Here is an 18,239-nt window from a genome sequence, read left to right on the forward strand (position 1 = left end):
AAATGCGTATCTAGTATATTGTTTTTTTTTTTTTTTTATTAATTTACTTTTATATTTGTTTTCATCAAGTGCCACTGATTCTGGCAGTTGAAAATCTTGTTTGAAAGTTGGTATTACTGAAAGGCAAATTCTTACGAAATTTAGAACACCGTTTTTAAATTTTGTGCGAAAATCAGAACAGGGGTGTATTCAATTTTTGTTTACTGCTTTTTTACTGTTGCAACCAAACGTTCCTTTATAGAAGTTTCTTGAAATTTAAGCTGAATCAATATTAAAATATAGTTGCCAATTCCTAGAAAGAACTAAAAAAAAAAAAATAATCAAAAATCAACTTAGTTTTATTTATTTTTCATGCATACAAAAAATCACCCCTATTACGTAAGTCGTTTGTACTAAAACGACAACGAATTGCTCTAGGAGCGCCAATTTGTGTTAAATTAGAAATTTAATTTGGCAGTTCCCTTCGCTCTTCGCCGGTCTTCCCTATGATACAAAAGTTGCTTTACTCGAGCCTCAATTTTGGCGTCCAAAGCGAGCAGTTTTTGCCTTATTTTAGTACAAACGACTTACGTAATAGGGGTGAATAAAACAAATTAATTACCTCATAAACAAGACCAAAATTCAATTCCAAAGCACTTCCAACATTAAACTGAAATCGATTAAGTTTGCTCCACATGATTAGCTCATCAATTGTATCTTTTGCATTCTTTGAAGTACAATGGTCATCGTACGTTCCAATAATTTGGAGACAAGATCTAAGCTACAAAGAAGAAAAAAGCATTTTTGTATCGAGATAGACTGAATCTTTTTTAACCAACCTCAAGAATGGTTTTTCTTGCACAAAAAGCCATGTAAACTATTTTAAACATTCTTGGAAAAACATACATAAACAGAACAATGTACACAACACCTGAAGTTTCCGATTCCAAAGCCTTGTGACACAGGACAAATACAATGGATGAAGTCTGTGTAAAATCATGAAGATAATTCACCACAGCCGCGTGTCCGTAAACACTATTCACGACATGAATAAGTTCACAATATTTCCGATAGTGATTGATTAGCAAAACAAAATGTCGTTGCTTTTCTTTGTTTTCATTTAAATCTACAGAAAAGTATTTTTGAAAAACACTGCCAAATAATTCAAACCGAATCCGGAGAAAGTTCATTAAATTAATATGCGTGACACTGCTGGAAAGTGGTCCAAGCGTACACATAGCATAACCAAACGCCATCAATACCACATACCAGTCCGGATCCATGCTTATAAAACAAATAGGACAGTACACTCCACAAAACAACATCAAGAACCTAGTATTGAGAATGTTTCTGCGAATTTCCTTGCCATAATTGAAACTCACATCAAATTTCTCGATGAAAACTTTGTCAAGTTCATAGGCTTTGTTGAAAAGTTCAGCATGCATTTGCTTGTTAAATTCCATTGAAATCGATACATTGATGTAGGCTAATATGGAAGCTGCCAATTCGAGAATACCCAATAGCTGCAAAAGAGGTGACAATTCTAGAATAGTCTTGGAATACTGGTGAGAGTAAACTTTGTATGTCCATCCTGTAATGAAGGATCCAAGACCAATTAGACGATAGAAATATGTGAGAACTATTGTCCAAAACGAAATTTCTAGTTTGTGTTGGTCATTCAAACGGAATGACAAACAGCCAGTAAAAAAGAAAGGATTTAATATCGAACGGAAACACTGGAAAAAACGTTTTCTACTCGAACGCATCGTGGGAATGACTTGAGCAATAATAGAATTTTAATAGAATGACTGAATGATGTTACCTATGTTAATACTGCGTTAATAGTATTTTAATTGGTTGCAATTGTTTTACACGATAAAATCAATTAGAAGCAATTGATTGAATTGGTATTTAATAGAAAGTGAAACTTCTATAATAAATTGAATGATTTACGATTACGAATTTATGAAGAAGAACGGAAATCAAGGAACACGGTTGTGCTTAGTCAAGTTCTTTAGGATCTTTTGCACTACACCCTTATTTATAGAATACGACACAGGACAATTTCAGCCCCCTTCTAAATTCTATGTAATGTAGAATCCAACTCAGGTCAATTTCAAACCCCCCTCCTAAATTCTATACCAAAGAAGTTAGAAATTTCAAATTCATAACATTTTTGTTGAACTAGTCTAAGCAATCACTTCAGAAAATTCCACCTGCTAGCATGAGTAAAACCGTAACTGATTCACTGACTGACTGACAGATCATCAATATTAAAGAGCACTTTTCTTTATCGTACAAACTTCAAATTTGCAAAGTAATTTCGAAGAATCATCTGGTGCATAAGAGGGGGAGTTACAAAATTGAGATTTTGCATTAAGGGGTGTGGTAATCACCCATTTACGCGGAATTAAAACAAACACTGTATAGAGGATTTTTTATTATCTTAGAGTCCTTAAATTTTGTTAGAAGGTTAGAAATGGTAAACGCAATGGAAACATTTAAAAATTTGGACGTATTAACCGCCCATATGAATCATTATGGAGTACTTCTGACTTATTGTAGAGTATTGAAACTTGTTAAAATTAAAAAGGCGATGATTCATAATAAAGAAACAAATTTCAACTTGAGATTCAGGGGCGTGGTAGCCATCCAATTTCAACCAAAACATGACTGTTAAAAACGAAGAAAAGTAATTGCCGATTAAACGCAAGCGTACTGTTTTTTTTAAATAAATTTTGTAATAAAAAATGCAAAATATAACTGAAACCTACGTTATGTGAAAAGCATGATAGATTAATGAAAAATAAATCATAACAGCTGGCACACATTTTGTTTCGTTTGATATAAGAACTAAGAATCTACAAAGTCTACACAATTTATCTGAAGTCAAAGGGTGTTAATATAAACGAAGAGATGAAAAAGACAAAAATTAAAACAAAAATAATGAGTTGGTAAAAAAATTTTTATTTACCACGATAATTAGTATATTAGTTTCTTTTGTATTAAATCTTGATTCATGTATAAAAATCTTAGTTCAATGTTGAGAAATTTTGAAATCCTACTTCGGAAAGCTTTGCCAAAAAAACACGGCTATAATGTTAAATTATTACTAAATATCAATCGGGTACCATTTTTTTAACTATATTCTGAACATAAAAACTTATAAGCAAAAAAACATCCTTTAACTCAAGTTTTATTTTTTACTCCCATGAGTTTTCAAACTACTACACCAGAGGTGTACGATGATTTGCCGTGGCCTCGGGGTAAGACTAAATTTTTGGACCCTTTGATATTTAAGGGCCCCTTGCCCTTTCATATAAAAAATAAAAAAAGTACGTATACGCCGTACTTTTTGAGAAAATTACTTTATTAATTTTTTTAACATATAGTTTTACTTACCCTTTTGTTTACTAAATCACCTCTGTTAGATTTCTGTTAAATATCTTTTCAATGAACACAAGTAAGACATACAGTTTATATTTTATTTCAAATGTATGGTTTCAATAAACAAAATTTTAAATTTTTTAATTCAAATTTCCATCTTAAATATTGAATTTACTTTCTAAGTACTGGTGCAACGGATCTAAATATTTTTTTGACCAATTCAGATTAAAATCAAGTTGTTTCAAGGCATCATACAGGATCGATTTGGATGTACCAAAAACTTCGTTGTTTATTGTAATGAATTCTTCAAACTTGTTTCTCTGATCCTGCCTTGTAAGTAGAGTGGCGGTTTTGCTCACAAGTTCTGCCGTACTTTTCCAGCTACCAAGTCTGAAATGTGAAAATAAAATCTATTAGTATAATTTAACTTAAAGTTAGAAATTATTAACTTAAAACTAACTGCAAATTAAAAAAAAAAATGGATTTTAGGCTAATTAAAAAAAAGCTATAGCAAAGCTTAAAACAAAACAATCCTTAATTCAATATGACGTAAGACCGTCTTGACATTGTCTAGAGAGTTTTTATTTTGTGATTTATATAGCCACTTAATCAAGGCCAAAACTCTTCTCTGGTAAACAAAAAAATATTTATTTGGCCTATTCAAGACATTCGTCAAACAACTAATTTTGTTTGTTCAGTTGAATATTTGATAAGATCAAGAAAATTAAATATTTAAAAAAGTTATAAAACAGCTTAAAACAATTCCATTAATGATAACATATTCAAATGTTTATTTAGCTAAAAAGACTTAAAAGTTTAAATTTAATTAAAGTTTAGAAAAATTCGCGTATATAAAGTCCCGAAAATTTGGAAAAATATACATAGTTGGAGACAACCTTGCAAGAAGTCAGGAACTAGTTAAAGGTTCATTTGTACCCGATCTTATTTTTTAAAAGTTCAAAACGCTAGTAGTTATATAATATTAATAATGATATTGTTTAAGTTCTTTGTTTTGTTGAGCTGTGCGATCTTCAGTTCTGCTCAGTTTAACGATAACCAAGAACCTAACCGCAATACTATTGTCCATTTGTTTGAATGGAAGTGGAAGGACATCGCCCAAGAGTGTGAGGACTTCCTCGCTCCAAACGGGTATGGTGGAGTTCAGGTAAATTTTCTGAAAATATATTTTGTTCGAATCCAATTCTAAAGGGACATCTTTATTTTAAAGCTATCACCTCCCAGTGAAAATGTTATAGTCGATGAGAGACCTTGGTTTGAACGTTACCAACCTGTTTCGTACAATTTAACAACCCGTTCTGGCAATGAGGAAGAATTCCGTGACATGGTTGAGCGTTGCAATAAAGTTGGTGTTCGCATCTATCCGGATGTTGTGTTCAACCATATGGCTGCCTTAAGTGGAAGAGGAACAGGTGGATCACTTTCCGATCCAGATAATAATAACTTCCCAGCTGTTCCGTACACTGCTGAAGATTTCCATCCTACTTGCTCTCTAAAGGATTACAGCAATCCTAAGGAAGTTCGTAATTGTGAACTTGAGGGACTGAAAGACCTGGACCAAAGCAAGGAACATGTTCGTCAAAAAATTGTAGCATTCCTAAATCATCTGATTGATATTGGGGTCGCCGGGATTCGTGTTGATGGTTGCAAACATATGTGGCCTGAGGATTTAAAAGTATGTACCCATTTAAAGTTTTTCTTCTAACTTGTTTTTATTTTAACCTGATGAAATCCCTTTTAGGCAATATTTAGTCAACTCAACGATCTTAATACTGAACAGGGTTTCCCCGAAGGATCAAGACCATTTATTTTTCAAGAGGTTATTGATTTGGGTGGCGAATCAGTCTCAAGCAGTGAATATACAGATATAGGAACCGTCACAGAGTTTCGTTTCTCAGATAAAATTGGAGAGATCTTCAACAAGATTCAACCACTACACACATTGAATAATTTCGATAACGATTTCTTGCCATCTGATAAAGCTCTGTTTTTTGTTGAAAATCACGACAATCAACGTCAGCATGGTGCTGGTGGAAATCACATTTTAACATTTAAGCAACCAAAAGCTTATAAAATGGCCATTGCATTTATGTTGGCCTACAATTACAAAAATACTCGTATTATGAGTTCCTTTGATTTTACTGACAAAAATCAAGGTCCACCTACCGAAGATGATGGTGAAACAATTTTATCGCCCAGCTTCAATGAAGATGGCTCCTGTGGAAATGGTTGGATTTGTGAACATCGTTGGAATGCAATTCGTAATATGATTGAATTTAGAAATGTTGTTAAGGGAACCGAAATTAGTAATTGGTGGGATAATGAAGGTGATCAGATATCGTTTTGTCGGGAAGATAAAGGATTTATAATATTTAACCAAGAGGATGCCGATTTGGATGAAGATTTTAAGGTGTGTTTACCGGCTGGTACCTATTGTGACATTATTACCGGAAGAAAATCGGGCTCTAGCTGCACAGGAAAATTTATAACTATAGATGAAAGGGGAATAACTCATATCAATATTGCAGCCGATGATGATGAAGGTGTATTGGCAATTCATGCAAATTCAAGGTTGGAGGACTAAAATTGATGGTGTTGATTATGATATTGTATTATTGATAATATTCTGAATTAAATACATACAAATTAACTATACTTTAACTATACTAAACATCTTTAATTTTCATTACTTAATATTCGCTTGAAACTGTTTATTTCTAAATCGCCATTAGTATAGGATTTACAAGACAAAAATTTACTTTCTGGAAAAGTCTAAACATGATTTCTTGTTTAAATTTTCACTTAAAATTGCATACAAAAAAGACCTTGAAAAGATAAAAGCTTGTGTACTAGGAAAAATAAAGAGGATATCAGTTAATTAGAAAAAATCAGCATCAACTCTGCGTCTACAATTGTGCCCTTAATTGAACCATTTATTTTCAAAACATGATAAGTCCACTTTTTTTCAAAATTCGTTTTTTTGACTAAATTTGTACTCCAGGGATAACCACGTCTGTCTTCAAAATATGAAGTATCTACTCCATCTATATCCGATTTTACAGCTACGCGAAATATTTTTTCAGTATCAAAAACAGAATAAGTCCCGGACTTATCATCTTTTGAAAATAAACAACAGCTTCTTTTTGTGTAAATGCCATATTCGACTAATGATTGAAAATCTTAAGTTAAAAGCTACTTTAAAGTTAAATAAGTAGTCCGGACATTGTATTTTAGTCTCTAATACAATTTTTTGATAGACTGGGGCTAAAAGCAAAATTGTATATCCATTTTAAAACTAATTTTACATCCGTTTATTTTCAAAGTATGATAAGTCCAAAAGCGTTTTTATTTTTTATCTTTTGAACTATCGCTCCAAAAATTAAAAACGAAACGGTATTTTGTAGCTAGGCAAGAGTCCTACAGAATATATTTTTTATACATTTTGTTACGCATATCAAAAGAAAATGGAACGTTTTTTTCTTCTCCTGAAGAATTAAAAATCATGGACTTATCATGTTTTGCAAATAAATGATTCAATTATGAAAGTGGACTAAGTCACTCCCAAAAATGGCATCAAATCTAGCCTAAAAATAATTATTATTTAAGGGGTAAAGTTTATTTGAAAGCGAAATCGCAGTAAATAAACTTCTTTATTGCTCCTTTAGTGATTTCATAAAAGAAAAATAATTAAATCGTTATAAGAAAATTATTATGTAAGTTTTTCTTCAAACAATGCAAAAAGTGACTTAGTCCACTTTCATAATCATGGGCACAATTATAAATAAGGATTTGGCAATAAGTACCAAAAGGATCCAAATAACCAAAAAATTTGTTCCTAACGGATTTTTAAAATGTCTTCATTTTAGGACTTCATGCTACTTATTTTTGATCAAGAACACCTGCTATATTGGTGACATGACATTGCTCCGTTTGTAATTTTGTAATTTATTTTATTTATTAACATAAGCATTGTAAAACATGTTGTTTTATGTGTAACACTTAGTTGTAAGATACAATAATCGAGTGGGTTACAAAAGTAGCTTGATATACTAAAAATATACAAAAATATTCATATACCTATAAGAAAAAATAATATAAAAACAGTTAGACAAATTTTAATTTTTGAATTATCAAAGACAGAAAGAAACCAAATGAAGCTGGCAGCAAAAGTAGTTTTCAATAGACTTTTTAAACAGAACGCAGTTGTTGCATAAAAAATAGTAAATATGTAGAACCCCCGATTTTGGTACCAATTATTGGCACCCTTCATGCAATAAAGCATTTCACAAAAACTACTATGCCCAGAAACAAAAATCATGTTTTATTTTCATAAACTGTATTAATTCTCTACAATTTTGCATTTTTATTTAGGTTTATTTCGTTCTCAGTTGTTTTTAATTAGTAAAAAAGTAAAGCTGTTCTAAGTTCATGAAAAAAGTGCAAAAAATACAGTGTTCCCGCTAAGGACACTGAATTTGGTAACTGTCCGTTTTTGATTATTTTTTCAGTTTTTGAATGAAGATTTATTTGTTTTAGCTTAACAATATAATAAATTAAATGTTTTTAGTTGTTTTTTGTAAAAAAAAAACATGTTCAAATTAATTAAAAAGGGGTGTCAATAATTGGTCCCAAATAAAGTAGTGGTTTTATTATTGGCAGGGGCTTGCCAATAATGCGTACTTTGGGACATCAATCGTTAACACTGCGAATAATTGTAGATACCTTAAAGACTGCCAATACCGTGTATCCGTTTTGTTTTAAAAATGGGAAAAAAAGAGCTCAAAAGGATTGATAGATTTGCCAAAAACTCGTTACAGACGATTTGTACGTGATTTCCAAGACCCGTTTTTATTTTATTTTAATATCTCGTTTTTAACGGATATCTCCTTTATAAAGTTTTCGAGATATTGCAATTTTATCGAAAACGGCAACGCAATGTTCTAAAAAACTAACAAAAAAAGTGTTTAGTTTTTATCAAAAAAATTGTAAAGCAGAAGTATGAAGTTTCTCTTTTTTGCGAAAATGACATAATTTTTAGTTAAATTTAAACTTAAAAAAGATTTAACTTCCAAACATTATCTGAGAAAAAGGTATGTAATTTGAAATGCAAAAGCCAGGACGTACATTTTATTTACTTTTTTTTTAATTTCGTTAAATGAAGATTTTTTGTTATACATATGTATGTATTAAACTGTTTTTAACTAAACTTTGATAAAAACTATCATGAACAACACTTGTTTTTCTTTCAATTTAAGGGTGCCAATAATTGTACCTGGGTGCCAATGATAGTACCTTTTGGGTAGCTTTTCCTATTTTAATATTTTCAAAATAGTCTTTGTTTTTTCAACATTTTTTTCTAATGACATTCAAGTCAGAAATTCTTTAAACTTTAATTTGTCATATAAAACATATTCTTAACTCTTTAAATGCGACAGTAATTCGCAATTCAAAGTGAAAAAATACTTAGCGGTGCCAACCATTCTACCCGTTACGCTATTTGCTTTTTTTATGCATATCACCCATTGCCTAATTTTTTAATATCAATAATGACATCATCCGTGCGTGAGGCAATTTCTCTAAATGGCAAGATGGCTTGGTGCTGAGAGAATATTTAACACCATTTGTATTATTTGTAAACTGTAAGTACCAATGCACATAGTCATCATTGTATATATATTTCCATAGTACTATCATGAAGTGAAACGATCTCAGGAACTCTGGTGGTAACTTAAAAAAGCTGAATTTGTATGAAAAAATACACTAAGCGCCACCGCAAAATAGTAATGACTTGAACTAACACTAAATTCGACTTCATGATAGTACTATAGAAATATATATACAATGATAGTCATTTCATATAATTCCTTACGAATCCTATTTGGCCACCATCTTTAAATAACTGAAGGAATCAATATTATATTTTAAAAATTGGCCTTAGCTATCTAGTAAACGAATTGTGAAAATATTACTTAAGTCTCAAAACAATTTGAATTTTGTGTGAAAAATTTAAATGAGACTAAAGTCATTCCAATGACCTATGTAAGTAAAGTAAAAGCAATATCTTATTTCTGTGGCAACAAGGAATAAAAATAACATAAGTCAACTTATGTCGAAATTGAGATTTTCACAAAATCTGATGCACAATAAGCGATTCTATCTACCATATTTTTTTCATATTTTTATCTTAAGCGGCTTATGAATTACAGGTAAAAGAAAAATGACATTAGCATTGACTTCTTATGGCAAGCCAAACTTTCAAAACGCTCTCCTGAAAAGTTGTAAAAACTGACTTATGTTGTTTTTCTTATTGCCACAGATTTATGCACCTAGGTAGTTCCTATTTTCAGTGGAAGAATGATCTTTTTTGCTAATGATAGTGATAATTTTTTTTTCATATTTCATTTCCTATTCGAAATAGAGACTTTAAAAGTGGTAACGGAAACATCCTCAAGCGCCTATGTTTCTTAAAATACGCAAATACCCTTAAACTACAATTAAGGTTAAACTGAATTAAGTAGGTAAACAAAAAATTAGTATTTGTTATCATTAATGGAATTGTTTTAACCAATTATTTTGGTAAATATTTTGTTTTCTAATCTTATTAAATAGTCAGCTGAGAAAATAAAATTTGTTATGTATTTGACAAACATCTTAAACAGTCGGAGCAAATAATTAGTTTTTCATAAAACACTTAATAAATTATCTGTAGGCAATGTCAAGGTAGTTTCTTTGACTTAAAAACTTTTTATTTATTTAGCCAGGTTTTTTCAATCATCAGTTAGCCTATCAAACGAATAAAGTCAATATAAAAAAAGTAGATATTCCTAGAAATAAGCACTATCTGAGGTTTATCTGACTGTTGAAAAATTGGCCCTTAAACTGCTATTTTTTTTTCCTGTGGTAAATAAATTGAAGGAGATCATATTATTCTAGCTGAGCTTTAATAAAACTACTGGAGTGAATGATCTTGCTGGAAGCTTATCTTGGTTCGACATAGCTTCTAAACATACATATATGTGGCATTAGTTGCCAAACAAAAGTTTTGCTTCACCGTAACTCCTGAAAAATGTTGCCAACAATCTAAAAGGTAAAGAGTAGTGAAGCTAAAGAGTATAAAAGGAGGGATGAGAATGCCTTAGATAGACTGAACTAAATATAGACCTTACTTCTTGAGGGTTTTTTGGGTTGATGTCAAAATTCACAACAAACTGTTATTTAATCTTTTCGAATTACTTACACTTTAGTTAAATCATTCAGCCTTCCCGTCATCATTTCATAAACAACCCACACGTTCTCCGGATTTTCTTTGCTTAAAAGAGTAATAGCATCCATCTTTTCATCAACTGATATCTCCCCACTGAGAATTAATTCAAAATAGTTTTCGATATTTTTCGTATTTCGAACACATCCTAGGCCATTACGAATCCTTAGCTTCTCTCTTGGTATTTTTTCCAACTTAAATCTTTCAACCAATTTTTCAAAATTATTTTCGGAAGCATTTCTCATTCCATTGCAATAAACAATTGATCTTATATCAACGGGTATCATTGTTCCATTATTCAAATATCCACTCAGCATATTCTCCATCGCTCGGATAGATTCTTGTCTACCATATTTGCAATTCAAATTGAGAATTTGATTTCGATTATAAACATCGAGAATGGAATCTTCTTTTAAAGCAGTTGTGCCAAGTTTCTTCAAAACTTTTTCTGTCATAAGCAAAATATATTTTCCAAAGTAACTTCGTTCTTGAGGTGTCGTCAAAAACTGTCCAATAAAGGTTAAACCTTTGATAGTAGCTTTCCAAGGTGTGTAGTGGGTTTCAGTTTCTAAATATTCAAGCCACTTGAATATTGAATCATATTTATAAAGCCCAACTTTACCAAGGGCAAATAAATCGTCTACAAACTGTGCACGATTTAATACATGAATATTGGACCAGTTGTTTTCAAGAAGAGAATTGTACAACTTGTTGTAGAGATTGATATCATACATAACTCTATAATATCCAGTTTGTTGTATGTTAAACATAATCCATTGAATTGGTTTTTCAAAATTCAATACAATTTGTTGTTGATCTTTTTTAAAATACAACTGAGGGAAGGTATTGTTGAAATTATTTTCAATGTTTGTAGTGTAAGTTAATGGAATTGTATATCGAAGATGTGGGTCACTTCCATCGTTCACATTGTAAAGATATCTTGTTTGTTGGATTGTAGCTCTTAAATTATTTTCAGAGAGCGAGACATTAAGTAGGGGGAAACCAACTATTTCTGTCCAGTCGTTGAAAAAGGATTCAACATCAACATTTGGTAATGATGGCCAGTATTTTTGTAAGTATTTCAAAAAATGTGATGGATTAACCGAACTGCTGAGGCTAAAAAAAAAACAAATAAAATAAATATATCTATCTATTAGTGCAAATACAATTAATAGAGTTAATGATTTTAATAACCCTTAACATGGATTTTATTAGAAAAGGAAATTTTGAAACTAGTCTCTCATTTTCTAAAAAAATTAAAAGACATTTACAAAAAGGTACGTATACACCGTAGTGACCATAAAAAGAAGAGCTCCATTGCGACAAACACAATTAAAATTTAATAAATTAGCAGATATAATTCGAGTTTTCTAAAGTTTATTCTCTTATGTCGTTTTCGATTGGAATCACTCAAGGATTCACTCATTCTAAAATCCAATAAAACAGTTTGAATCGTTTCCACTCAATTCTGAAATTTTATATCTGTATTGGTGAATAATCAAATAAATTTTTTTTGCTTTTCTACTAGGAAATTTGGTTTGACGTTTAATTATTTAAATATTAGTGATTTTGAGTGAATTCTGTTTTGAAATCAGGAAGAGAATTTTTATTCTGAGAAGCGTTCTGCCTCGGGCGAATAAAACACTTTCAGAAGGCTTCTGAATGATTCCGGACGCTTCCGGAGAGCCAATCGAAAACGACATTAATCTTCTTCTTCCTTTTTTCTCGGCGCTGTTATGATCTCGATGTCGAGGGGATCATAACTATCCCACGTAACTGCTTCACACTAGTGATCCGCCTGTGGGGTTCGCCGGGTTGACCTCAGAAATCGGCGGCAAGCCTCCCGGTTTTGTATTGTTCCATTTCTAAGGCCAACTGAATGCTGGTGGTTTTGCATTTGCTTGTACCAGGAGTTTTTAGGCCTGCCTTTCTTTCTATTTCGTGTTGGAACGTTGTATGATATTGCTTTTTTGACGGGGTTCTCAGGATCTCTCCTTTGAACATGGCAATACCAACTGAGTCGGTCGTGTTCAATTTTTTGGGAGATGGTGTTTTTAACATGAAGGCTTCCTCGGATCTTCGTACTTCTAATTATATCAAGCTTTGTTACTCCTGCTGTCATACGAAGCATCTTCATCTCAGCTGCCGTTAACTTACTCTCATACTTTTTGTACATTGTCCAACATTGTGAACCGTATGTGAGTGCTGGGCGCACAACTGCGGTGTAGAGTCTTCCTTTCAGCTTAGGGGGCATTTTTCGATCACAGAAGATGGCAGAATTTTCCAGCCACTTCATCCACCCTACGCTTACGCGATGATTGATATCGTCATCACAAGTACCTTCGTTATTTATCATAGACCCCAGATATTTAAACTTTTCACACTTGGGAAGCACTACACCATTCAAATAAATGTCAGGAATAGGCCTGTGTGGATCAGAAAATGGGCAGCATAGGTATTCTGTCTTTTTCGCGCTTATGCGGTACCCACTACCTTCTAGAACATCCACCCATACATCAAGTGCTCGTTGCAGGGATATCGGGTCTTCACTTATGATGGCTCCATCGTCAGCAAAGAATAACTGATGCACTTTTGGGTCCGTCACTTTGCCTTCAAGCAGGTAATCAAGAACGGTAATAAAGAGCAGAGGACTCAAGACGCTTCCCTGGTGTACACCTACTGTGATTTCGAATTCTTCGGTGACTCCAGCTGCACATCTTATTTTAGTTACAGCTCCATCATACATGTCTATAAGTATCCGCACATAGGTTTCCGGAACTCCTCGTTGTCTGAGGGCCACCCATATCAGATCTCGTGGTTGTCGATCGAATGCTTTTTCAAAATCAACCAATACCACATGCAAATCCTCCAAGGAATCTCGATGTTTTTCCATAATGATTCTTATACTCTGGATTGCATCTGTGGTTGATTTACCCGCAACAAACCCGCACTGGAGTTTATTCTCTTAATAAAAATGCTATGATGTCCTATGTGTAAAATATTTTTTTTTTTTTTTTTAGATTTTCGAAAAGAATCCGAGGGCAACCCCTTGCCACAAAAAATGCATTTTAGAAAATTTCCTCCATCGATTTGTGACATCAAACAAAAGGTCTCTTTGAGCTCTAGTCATGAATGAAACTCAAAAAGTTCTTTGAGGTCTGGTTACTGAGTTATTTAAATCCAAATATTTATGTATGTGTTTTTTTTGTAACATTCGGAAGCAGATAAATTCGTACCAGGCGCGAAACAAGTTTGAGTTTAAGGATATGAGTTCATAGTCGATAGGCTTTTGCATTTAAGTATACATAAATTACAAATCAATTTTTTTTAGATTTTTGAAAAAATCCTTGCTGAATAAAATCCAATTTTTAAATTTCCTCCAAATTCATCGATATCGAATGGAAGGTATTTTTAAGCTCTATTTACTAATGAAATCCAAATCCATTAAAATCAATAGCAATGTGTATACAGATGGTACGTACTGAAACACATGCCGACGGAACGACAGCATAGCAGGAGAGCTAGTAAACCATCCGAGTATGGTTATGTCTGTATGGCTAGAAATTCTTATAGTGGTAAGTCAAAGCATGCTAAGTAAGTCCAATTAAATAATTTTTTTATAAAGGGAGAGGGGGTCTATTTCCTCCCATTTATGCGGGGAAATTTTCCAAAAATAACAGCAGCATTTACAGTTATGAATGATACCTTTTTAAAAAGCTGGAATTGTACACTTAATTCTAATTTTTAACTCAAGTTATTTCAATCAATTGTTTTTGAAATAATCAATTTTAAAGAAAAAAATTATTGTATTATAGGAAAAATACACGAATTCTACACTAATTCTACTCATACATACATATAATAGCTGCGTTCCTTTGGAAATAATTATCTACTTTTTAGTACTTAAATCTGCTTTGAACTACTTTTTCAGTATAGCAAAGTAGTTCAAAGTAGTTTTAAGTACTAAAAAGATAAATATTTCCAAAGGAACGCAGCTAATATGACTAACTTACTTTGATTTAATGTAATCCCTTATTGCCATCACAAATTTTGACTCTGACATTGCATGCTTAATCATTCGCACAATAGAAGCTCCTTTTACATACGTTATACTGCTGAACTTCTTTGCTACTTCATCAGGCGAAGATACATTTGGTTCGCTCAAAGGTTGCGTGGCATTGCTAGCATCAATATCAAATATTGAATGCATCTGATCAATTGTAAATTGTTTATCAAGTTCATATTGTGGAAAGAGCTAGAAGTTAAAGAAAAGTTTAAATTATCTAACAGTGATTAAGATTTTTTTTTTAATCTTACCTCATGAGTCAGGTAATATTGATAGTATCTTGCAAATGCTTCATTTAGCCAAAAATAACCCCACCATTCAAAAGTTATAGAATTTCCAAACCAACTATGAGATGTTTCATGGGATATTATAGAGGTGCTGTATTGCGTTCCATAAAGATCAGTATTGTTATCTTCATATATTAATACTTCATCTCTAAAAAAAAATAATTGAATTTTTATTTCATATAGTTTTTAGGTTTAAGGAATTTTACTTGTAAATTATAAGGCCCCAATTTTCCATTCCATTATGAACAAATTTAGGCAAGGAAACTTTTTGTAAGATAGAATTACCCAAGGTAGTATAGGGAACTCCGAAAAGCTCGTTGTATCCATTTAACACCTTTTTAGCAATATTAAGGCTAAATATTGTTTTATTATAAAATTCCGGCCTTGAAATAATTGAAATATTGTCCTCTATTCGTGGAACATATTCTGAAATCATCATTGCTACAAGGTAAGTTGACATGTAGGGTGTTGTTTCAAAATGATCAATGTAACGGTTTTCTTCATTTCTTAATTAACCAAAAATTGTAAATTAATGCTTCCAAAATATTAAGACAATTTCTTACTTGTCAATTGTGGTAGAAAGCAAAACTGTATTAGTAAAAGATCTATAGTTCCTTGGGCGACTTATGTGAAGGGTGAAATTCGCTTTGAAACCTGGTTCATCAAAGCATGGAAACAGTTTTCTAGCAGTGGTTCGCTGCAGTTGTGTTACTAACATCGATCTGAAGATATTACAAAATACAATATATGAAACTGATGCTGAAATAAAGTCGTTACCTTTCAATTGATTTAGCGTCAGTGTAACTACTTCGAAAAAGTCCTTCATAATCCTCAAAAATTAGACCTGTGTAATTAAAATGTATAAAATAATCCACAAATGGCACTAGGTTCTTGTTAAGATTAAAAGTTAACTTATTAGTTAACTCATCATATTCATTTGAGAATTTCACTTTATTTCCGGAAACTGAATGTAAATCAATCGTGATAAAATTTAAAGAATGAACGTGAAGACTAAAGGAACAAATGTTTAAATTTTTCGTAGTAATCACAATGGTCGTTTCCGCATTAAATGTGAATATTTTCTCTCCATCTTCGGGTAGAAAATATGGTCTAATTGTAATATTGTAAGTTAAAGGAACTACATCTTTAGAAAGTCGATAGTTAACCTCAGCATGAGAACCACTAAATATTGCTACAAATAGAATAACTACGACCAAAGCCTTGTGAGACTTCATCGTGAACTAACCAAAGTTTAACAAAAAATTTGTTGAGGGTATTAAGCGGTGATTTCTTTTGGTCTAACGATAAAGATATACAAGAAAATTTCGATAGTGATATTTTTATTTCAACGATACTAAAGGGTACTTTCACTATCATTCATAGCTTACAAAAAAAAAAAGCTAGACCATATATAGACTCATAAATTTGTATGTTCTTTAAAATTCAGGTTCGAATTCTAAGCTTTGATTTTGACTGCATTTCAAGCTGAGGTTTCCAAATAAAAACTATCAAAACACTAAGAAATATTTTAAACACGTGGCTACACAAGGACTAGTCTATTAAAATAGACAAGAATAGAACAAAAGGCAGTTGCTCAGGCTGCGTATCGGGTAATTGGCCAAAAGGGACTACTAGTCCCTATAGAGAACCTGAAAGCTTCATTGATAAAATTCAGTCAGCGTGAATGAGATGCTTTTCTCTTTCCCAATCGTTGATTAAAGGTATTTTAGACTCACGCTGTGAGTAGAGCTGCAGCATAACGCTGTACTATGAGAAAAGTTTTGTGAAATGATTTTTAAGGCAGTACAATTCGATAAATTAGGTTAAATTCGTCTGAATGTTGTTAATGAATTAACTCACGAAGGACTTTGCACTTAAAAACCAATCTTAATTTTAATTTTGAATCAGGCAGTAAAGCAAAATTGTTCTAAGTCCTTTAGAAACACTTTGTACTTAGAACACTTTTGCTTTACGCCGACGATTTATTTGAATTATCTGTCGATTATCAACTCTGATTATTCTTTCTTTTTGATATGTTTACAATTGTAATACTTGACCCTAAGAAAAAGTTCAAGTATGGTATATCGTATGATTAATAAATCTTCTACAATCATTTGCTTAACAACAAATACAAAAAAAGCAATATGTACAAACATTGGAAGAAGTAAAAAAAAAAAAAACAAAATCAACATTAGGGGAAGTACAAAACAATGATGCTATTTTCTTGGCAATGAATTTATTCTTGATAAGGTTTTTTTGGTGCAAAATTATTATGTACTTAATTTATGTATTTTACGGGGTTGAGCATAACAATAAGGCGTTATGATTTAATAATTTGTGTGTGAGGAAATTATTGTTTATCTTAAAATAACATAAGAAAGTTAATAAATATCGGAATTTATTTCATGTTACGGTTTGTCTAGATCGAAGATCTACGCACTGAAATATGAATTTTTAATAAATGGATGAATTTTCAATCAATTTTATTTTCAAGGACCAACATTTATAAGAAATAATTTATAAATATTTTCAAGAAGCAATATTTAAAAAAATAAATTAAAACTATTATGCACCTACTAACATTTTTTTCAGGGGCATATTACAAAATTATAATTGTTATCACTTTTAGCAAAATTTGTGAAAAAATCGTTACGTCTTTACAAAATTGTCCTTGCATTTTAAATATTTGATAAAAAAAGATTTTCTTGTATTTTGCAAGTTTAAAATTTATTACCTTTACCAAAAAACACAAATTAAGGCCTATGTTATTTTTTTAAAAATAAATTTTTTCCTTACAAACTTGTTGTTCTCAAAAGCTAATAACTATTATATATTTGTGGAACAATAGTTTGGGCTTGAAGAAACAGAACCCTGTTCAACTTCTTTTTTCTTTTTTTTTTAAATCACTTTAACTTTTTTTTTTTTTAATCACTTTAAGGAGTACAACCTCTGAGGCATAAAGTGTTTAGGATCTTGAGCATATGAAATCATTTGTAAACATAAAAAGCAGACAAATATGTATTGAGTAGGGACTTTAGGGACCAACTACAACTTTGTAAGTCACTGGGTGGCGTATGCGCAACATTTTTATCTACAGAAATTTCTATTTTTTTATTTCATTTTATTATCTTTTAAAATGATGTTCATAACTGGCTGTTAAAAATTTAATATAAGAATCACAGAGCGATGAAACATTAAGCTCGATATTTACACTAGTGAGCTACAGATAGTTTCTAATAGA

The 18,239-nt window shown here is 31.5% G+C and overlaps 3 protein-coding genes across 3 annotated transcripts; 1 reads left to right on the forward strand and 2 right to left on the reverse strand.

Annotated features, from left to right (window-relative positions):
* Window positions 1-114: 114 nt before the first annotated feature.
* LOC129910825 (putative gustatory receptor 47b) lies at window positions 115-1,745 on the reverse strand. Its single transcript, XM_055988401.1, has 3 exons — window positions 819-1,745; window positions 602-760; window positions 115-302 (listed from the first exon to the last, which is right to left on the reverse strand). Exons 1-3 carry the CDS (start codon window positions 1,743-1,745, stop codon window positions 201-203), a joined length of 1,188 nt encoding a protein of 395 aa, XP_055844376.1. The 3' UTR covers window positions 115-200.
* Window positions 1,746-3,460: 1,715 nt separating this feature from the next.
* LOC129905878 (membrane alanyl aminopeptidase-like) lies at window positions 3,461-16,258 on the reverse strand. Its single transcript, XM_055981504.1, has 7 exons — window positions 15,776-16,258; window positions 15,562-15,720; window positions 15,205-15,504; window positions 14,963-15,146; window positions 14,659-14,900; window positions 10,622-11,761; window positions 3,461-3,756 (listed from the first exon to the last, which is right to left on the reverse strand). The coding sequence occupies exons 1-7, from the start codon at window positions 16,231-16,233 to the stop codon at window positions 3,525-3,527; spliced, it is 2,715 nt and encodes a 904-aa protein (XP_055837479.1). The 5' UTR covers window positions 16,234-16,258; the 3' UTR covers window positions 3,461-3,524.
* On the forward strand, window positions 4,245-5,969 carry LOC129905879 (alpha-amylase A-like). The gene is made up of 3 exons (XM_055981505.1): window positions 4,245-4,531; window positions 4,595-5,059; window positions 5,126-5,969. Exons 1-3 carry the CDS (start codon window positions 4,355-4,357, stop codon window positions 5,966-5,968), a joined length of 1,485 nt encoding a protein of 494 aa, XP_055837480.1. The 5' UTR covers window positions 4,245-4,354; the 3' UTR covers window position 5,969.
* Window positions 16,259-18,239: the final 1,981 nt, after the last annotated feature.

This window comes from Episyrphus balteatus, chromosome 1 (assembly GCF_945859705.1).
Source record: "Episyrphus balteatus chromosome 1, idEpiBalt1.1, whole genome shotgun sequence".
Lineage (NCBI taxonomy): Eukaryota > Metazoa > Arthropoda > Insecta > Diptera > Syrphidae > Episyrphus > Episyrphus balteatus.

What these genes read in the sequence shown, in the direction of transcription:
- LOC129910825 (XM_055988401.1), bottom strand. Translation starts at nt 1,745, where the DNA reads ATGCGTTCGAGTAGAAAACGTTTTTTCCAGTGTTTCCGTTCGATATTA. An exon ending in CAAGAAAAACCATTCTTGAG is followed by an intron (nt 761 to 818) that starts GTTGGTTAAAAA and finishes TCTTCTTTGTAG; the next exon opens with CTTAGATCTTGTCTCCAAAT. An exon ending in ATTTTGGTCTTGTTTATGAG is followed by an intron (nt 303 to 601) that starts GTAATTAATTTG and finishes TTTTTTTTTTAG; the next exon opens with TTCTTTCTAGGAATTGGCAA.
- LOC129905879 (XM_055981505.1), top strand. Translation starts at nt 4,355, where the DNA reads ATGATATTGTTTAAGTTCTTTGTTTTGTTGAGCTGTGCGATCTTCAGT. An exon ending in ACGGGTATGGTGGAGTTCAG is followed by an intron (nt 4,532 to 4,594) that starts GTAAATTTTCTG and finishes TTTATTTTAAAG; the next exon opens with CTATCACCTCCCAGTGAAAA. An exon ending in TGTGGCCTGAGGATTTAAAA is followed by an intron (nt 5,060 to 5,125) that starts GTATGTACCCAT and finishes AATCCCTTTTAG; the next exon opens with GCAATATTTAGTCAACTCAA.
- LOC129905878 (XM_055981504.1), bottom strand. Translation starts at nt 16,233, where the DNA reads ATGAAGTCTCACAAGGCTTTGGTCGTAGTTATTCTATTTGTAGCAATA. An exon ending in TGGGGCCTTATAATTTACAA is followed by an intron (nt 15,147 to 15,204) that starts GTAAAATTCCTT and finishes ATTTTTTTTTAG; the next exon opens with AGATGAAGTATTAATATATG. An exon ending in AATATTACCTGACTCATGAG is followed by an intron (nt 14,901 to 14,962) that starts GTAAGATTAAAA and finishes TTTAACTTCTAG; the next exon opens with CTCTTTCCACAATATGAACT.